Here is a 6,000-nt window from a genome sequence, read left to right as displayed (position 1 = left end):
CCCGCCCCACCGCCCAGGTTTCGATTTCCCCGCCGGCCCCTCTCTGCGCGGCGGACCCAAATCTTGCGGGTGAATGGCGGGCGCGGCGGCGGCAAGTGGGCCTCCTGGGGGGCTGGGCCCAGCGGAGCCCGAAGACGCGCGCGGCTGGCGCTGCCCGGAGCATGGCGACCGCGTGGCTGAGCTGTCGCCGCTGCCGCCGCTGCCGCGTGTGCGCGCTTTGCCCGGTGCTGGGCTCGCACCGCGGCCACCCGGTTGGTCTGGCGCTGGAGGAGGCGGCGCGCGTGCAGGTGAGGACGGGGGGGCGGGAGCCCGGGAGCAAAGGGCGGGGAGGCGCGTGACAGTTCCCGGTTGGGACCAGGACCCCCAAGGCGGCCCAGAGACCATCTAGGAGGCCGACCTGTTGTTGTTCAGAAAAAGAAACAAGCCCAAGGAAAGGCAAGGCCATCATTTAGGCATAAGAAGAGGTGGGTTTGGGCTTCCCTAGTGGCGCAGTGGTTGAGAGTCTGCCTGCCGATGCAGGGGACACGGGTTCGTGCCCCGGTCCGGGAAGATCCCACATGCCGCGGAGCGGCTGGGCCCGTGAGCCATGGCCGCTGAGCCTGCGCGTCCGGAGCCTGTGCTCCGCAACGGGAGAGGCCACAACAGTGAGAGGCCCGCGTACCGCAAAAAAAAAAAAAAAAAAAAAAGGTGGGTTTGGGAGTGAGAACTTGGGCGCCCCGGCCGGCACCGGATGTCCCGGACCTCACCCACCAAGGCGGGTCCACCACACTGCCTTTGGGCCGGAAGAAATTCTGCCTTTTAACAAAGATGAAAAACCTCCCGCTTCGAAAACATCTGTGTTTCCGGAAAGCCAAACAAACACCTCCTCTGGTTTTCCCTCCTGGAATTCAGAGAGGGGCTGCGGACACAAAGGCCCTCTGCCTACGCCGTTCTGCCCCTCCCCCTCCATACCGGCTCCATTCCACGCTCATAACAGCCTGGTGAGAGCTAGGCCGGCCGCTTCGTGGCCTAGAAGAGGAGGGTTCTGGAGGCCGAGGCGGGCCTTGAACCCAGGACTGCCTCCCACGGGCCCATTCTCACCTTGGAGCTCTCACCCATGCTTATTCCTAATAGTGGAAGGGGGCTCTGGACTCTTGTCCCATCCTTGTGGCCAACTTGTCCAGTGACTCTAGTCAGACCCCTCCAACCTCTTTGGGCTAGGCAGGCCCCCCTGTCACAGACAGATGTTGATTCTACCACTTCCACCTTCAAGAAGTCGTCTGTGGTTAATCCAGCCCCATAATGACCTATCCCCTGCACAGCATGACTTAATACCATCATGGTGACAACCTTGGAGCTCCACTGTGAGAATGGGCCACGTGGGGGCCAATCTAGCAGGTGGAGTCCAGGATTCAAGGCTTACCTCTGCCTCCAAGATCTTCTTCTTCTTGTCTATAAAATGGTTATAATAATTAGTTCCTCAAAATGCTGTTTTCAGAGTTAACAAGGCTGCTTTCAGAGATACAGCTTCTAATAGGTCCACCCACCTACCCCTTTTGCATCCACACACCCACCCACTCACCTGTCTGTTCATGCATCATCCATCTGCCCATTCATTCATTCATTAGACATCCATTCAACTCATACCTGGTGCCATGAGTCAAGGAATAGACCAATTCTTCCCTGACCTGGAGGAGTTCCTTGGCTAGTGGGGGAAGAACAAACAGTGACAATACAGTATGATAAGTATTGTAACTGGGGAGTCTGAGGCAGTGGTCAGTGGGAGCCAAAGAGAGGACAATGTGAACCAGGGACAGGAAGCCCAGCAAGACTTCCTGGAGGAGGAGTCATTGGAACTGGCCGTGAAGAATAAGTGGGGTTTCACCAGGTACCTAGATGGGAGAAGCACCCTGTGACTGGAGGTTTCAAGCACCAGGAAGCTGGGTTATCCTTGGCTGATAGCCAGGAGCTGGACTTGAAGGCTTAGAAATCACAGTGGGGTATGGATGTGCTCCTGGAAGTTGAGGCTATGGCTTATACTTGGGTTACTATTGTGTTCCCAGCCCCACCACTCACTCCCAGCCCCCCAGCTAGAATAAAACTGTGCACACCATAGCAAATGCTTGTTGGATATTAAAATAACAATACAAGCTACGTCTATTGAGCACTTATTGTGTGCCAAGCACTATACCAAGCACTTTGTGTACTTCTTATTCTTTACAGCAACTCTGTAGGGGTGTCCCCTTTTTTGTAGATGAGGAAGCCGAGGTTCAGAAAGGTGAGATCACTTGCCCAGGTCATGTGGAAGGAGAGCTGGGACTCAGACCTAGGAGGTCCCATCTGACTCTGGGGCTTAGGCTCATAACTTGCTCCAGCTCTCCACTTGAATTTGGCAGCCCCTGGTAATTCTGTTCAATTCAGCAAACACTTTTGGGTCACCCCCTGGTCCCTGTGGGGTAGCAGGAACCAAGAATGGAGCAGACCTGCCCTCAGGAAGCTCCCAGTTGGTCCAGCAGCTGAGTGTAAGGTGAGCCATAAGAAGGTAAGATGGAGGTAAGGCCTTTGGAGAAATGGCAGTTGCAAAAAGCAGAGATAAGGAAGGGAGCCATCTTAGGTGGGAGAGGGGACCTCTTACACATGCAGGTCCTCTGAACCCCAGTCCAGGCCAGAGGACCACAGACCAAGCCTGGATGCAAGTTCCATGAGGACAGCTCCAAGAACAGGCCCCAGCACATTATAGGCACTTAGTATTCACTCTAGAAGTGAAGGCTCTTCCCCTGATCCCAAGCTGCTTCCCTAAAGTCCTATTTGAGGGCCTGGAAAAGCAGGTCACAAGCAGGACTATCCTAGAAAAAAAGGGGGCAGCTCAAGGTTTGGAGAATACCTCATAGGGCCATGAGGATCAGAGTGGCCCTACTTCCAGCTCATCTTCCAACTTGCCTCATGACTTTGGGCAAGTCAGCTCACCTTTTGAGTCTCAGCTCAGCTGAAAAAAAATACAGGAGTGAGAGGACATGACCCCTGGGGTGACTTGTTATCTCAAAAGTAACAACATTAAGACTTCTCTCCTAACACTTTCACATACAGAAACTCACCCAAGAATGTTTAAAGAATTTGACAACCAAGAAGCAGCGGCAAGTTGGCAACATAACCCAGACAAGATGCTGCTGAGAAGCTCAAGGCAAGTGGGGATTCTTCCTTATTCTAGATGAGATGTCCACCTTTGCCCTTGGACACACAGTTCTCCCCAATATGGAGCCAAGGGAAAATGAAAAACAGCCTCAAAGGGGCAGGTCAGGTTTGGTGAGACCTGGGGCTTCTGTAATTTAGGGGGCCCTTTTGGAGAAAACACAAAATTAGTTGCAAGATCATGAAGGGGCCATGCCAGGAAGGGACCTGGGGCTCCTGTTTCATTAGCTTTGTGGTGAATCTGCCTCTGCCCAGAGCCCTGGCCTTGTCCCATAATGCCTGACAAAATGCAGGAACAGCCTTTTCTCCCGCCATGGCCAAAGCCATTCTCTTGGACAGACTAGTCCTCCATCCCCTGCACCCCAAACTGCCTTAAGCAAAGCAAAATACAAGGTAAGGAACACACAGATCGCTCTTTAGGTTTCAATGTTGAAAGTAAATAGGTATAAATGTATTCCATAAATATGTACTTTCTTCAGGCTTCTCCTTGTATAACACTTTATTTAAGTGGATTCTTTTGTGGGTTTTAAGTGGGAAGTTGGGGCTGACATTATCCCAGCTGCTGTTTTGACTGTGAGAATGGTGTTGCTCTTTAGGAGCGTTTTAGGTGAACTTGGCCGATCCCTTCCCTTCTCAGCCTCAGCTGCCACCGCCTCAAAGTGAGGGCTGGAGTGGGTTGCCCTCCCAGGGCCTGTCTCACTGAGGGCTCTGTGAACCCCAGACTGGCCACCCCAAGTCAGGCAGGGAGATTGGCCTTGACGACCACAGGAGTAGCTGGCACCCAGACCAGGCCACAGAGTTGGCCCCCTGTTTGCCCAACATCCGTTATCTTTCGGGTGACAGCATGCCCCAGTTTACTGGGGACGGTTGTGGTTTACACCTGTGGCCCTGGGTTAATTGTTAATCATGTCATGTCTTCAAGAGCAGGACTCTGGGTATAGGCAACTACATCAGTTCACAAGGATTTGGGAACTGAAAGTTGACACACCTGAAGGGATGGTGGAGGTGCTTTGGGCTGTTCAGCCAGAAGAACAGAGTCAGGGCACAGTCTCACTGTCTGTAAATCTCTAAGCAGATATGGTTTGGGGGTCCCCGAGGAAAGAGTTAGGATCCGTGTGGAAAGTCTAAGGGGGCAGGTTTCAGCTTAATCTAAGGAATGGTTTTCTTTCTTTGAAGCTTTTCCCCAACTTTTAAACTTTATTCTGAAGTAATTACAGATTTATAGGAAGTTGCAAAAGTCATGCATGACCCTGGATGGATCAAAAGATTCCTTGCCCTTCCCCCAGGCCCGTGGGTGGGCTTTTACTGGTGCCTAGTTCATGGATGGAGCGGCTCTCTGTGAATCTGGTTTGATGCGGGTCAGGTAGCCCCCTTCCCGCTCCCAGGACGCCAGGTGCCCAGGGCGCCCTCCTAGATGACCCAGCCCCAGCATGGTGTGTCTCTCATACACCCCTCCACCTCCACCCCACCGGGGTCCCTCACTCAGCTCACTGCCCATGGTTCTGACGCCAAGTTCCCTCTTTGTTTTTGGCACCCGAGGATTTCCCGTTTTTTGTTGTTGTTTGTTTGATTGTGGGTTGGTTTTTTGGGTTTTGTTTTTGTTTTTCCAGCTTGATCACGTGATTTTAAAATTTGCTCATTTTATCAGCATTTCCATGTGTTTGAAGTAGGAAGGGGGATTTCCATGTCAGCTCCTTCTCCCTTTTTGACCAAAACTATATGTCATTTTACATATGTTTTTTTTTTTTTTTTGCGGTACACGGGCCTCTCACTGTTGTGGCCTCTCCCATTGCGGAGCACAGGCTCTGGACGCGCAGGCTCAGCGGCCATGGCTCATGGGCCCAGCCGCTCCGCAGCATGTGGGATCCTCCCGGGCCGGGGCACAAACCTGCGTCCCCTGCCTCGGCAGACGGACTCTCAACCAGTGCGCCACCAGGGAAGCCCCATATGGGGGGTTTTGTGGTTGTTCGTTTAAGACCCTAACCCTTCCCTATGTCATTAAAAGTTCTTTGTCAGTGTCAGTATTAGAGGCTGTATATTCCATTATAGGGATCGACTATGATTCATGAAGCCATTTTCCTAATGTTGAGCATTTAGATCACTTCCAGGCTTTCACTCAGGTAAAACAGCACTGCAGTGATATCTGGCACCTTGATTTATTTTCTCTGGGACACGTTCCTAGAAGTGAGTCGCCTGGCTCAATAGGCGCAGACGTTTGTAGGGGGTCTGGTTCGTTCCGCTGAACTGTGGCAGGCGTAGTTGTGGCAAAGAGATCTGGGGCAACCATGCCTCTCTGGCCTTGCTTACTCAGAGGCAGTACTAGGGAAAAGGCCATTTGCCTGAAAATTAATCCATAAAACAGCTTGGTAAACAAATTAAAACCAGTAAAGTTCATAATTGTCCAACGTCTACTGTTCAGAAGCCAACAACCACACCTACCCCTCCATGCCTTTCCAGAGAGCAATCAAGAAGGACTTGAACATGAATCCCCAGCCAATACCCACTAAATGATTTTTCTCTGACATCCTTGTTAATAGGCTGTTTGCTTCCCCATCAGGGCTCTTCAGCGGGCTCATACATGCCAGGTGTAGGGAAAATCAACACTTGCCTGCTGCCCTAACTTTTTACTCAAACTGGGATGAGTTGACAATATAGCAGAGTGGTTATAGTCTTCTTTCAAATGTTCCAAATTTTCCACAGTGAGCTTTTGATACTCTTGTGAACAACAACAAAAGAGTATATAAATACATGATATATATATAGATATATAATACATTAGTTCACTTTGAACCAATGTGGCCCAAACCAGACAGTGTACTTCCTTGTTTCATT

General features: G+C 51.4%; 1 protein-coding gene across 1 annotated transcript in view; it reads left to right on the top strand.

The window, feature by feature from the left end:
• TRIM14 (tripartite motif containing 14) overlaps window positions 1–6,000 on the top strand; it is a 28,808-nt gene continuing 22,808 nt past the window's right edge. The window contains 4 exon segments of the mRNA XM_081238253.1: window positions 1–180; window positions 182–287; window positions 3,067–3,134; window positions 3,136–3,160. Of these exon segments, the coding sequence (XP_081094379.1) occupies window positions 74–180; window positions 182–287; window positions 3,067–3,134; window positions 3,136–3,160 (306 nt within the window). The 5' untranslated portion in view covers window positions 1–73.

This window comes from Mesoplodon bidens (assembly GCF_964165515.1).
Source record: "Mesoplodon bidens genome assembly, chromosome: 6".
NCBI classification, from domain to species: domain Eukaryota; kingdom Metazoa; phylum Chordata; class Mammalia; order Artiodactyla; family Ziphiidae; genus Mesoplodon; species Mesoplodon bidens.
Note: the sequence above shows the minus strand (reverse complement) of the source record. Positions and strands in the feature narration are given on the sequence as shown.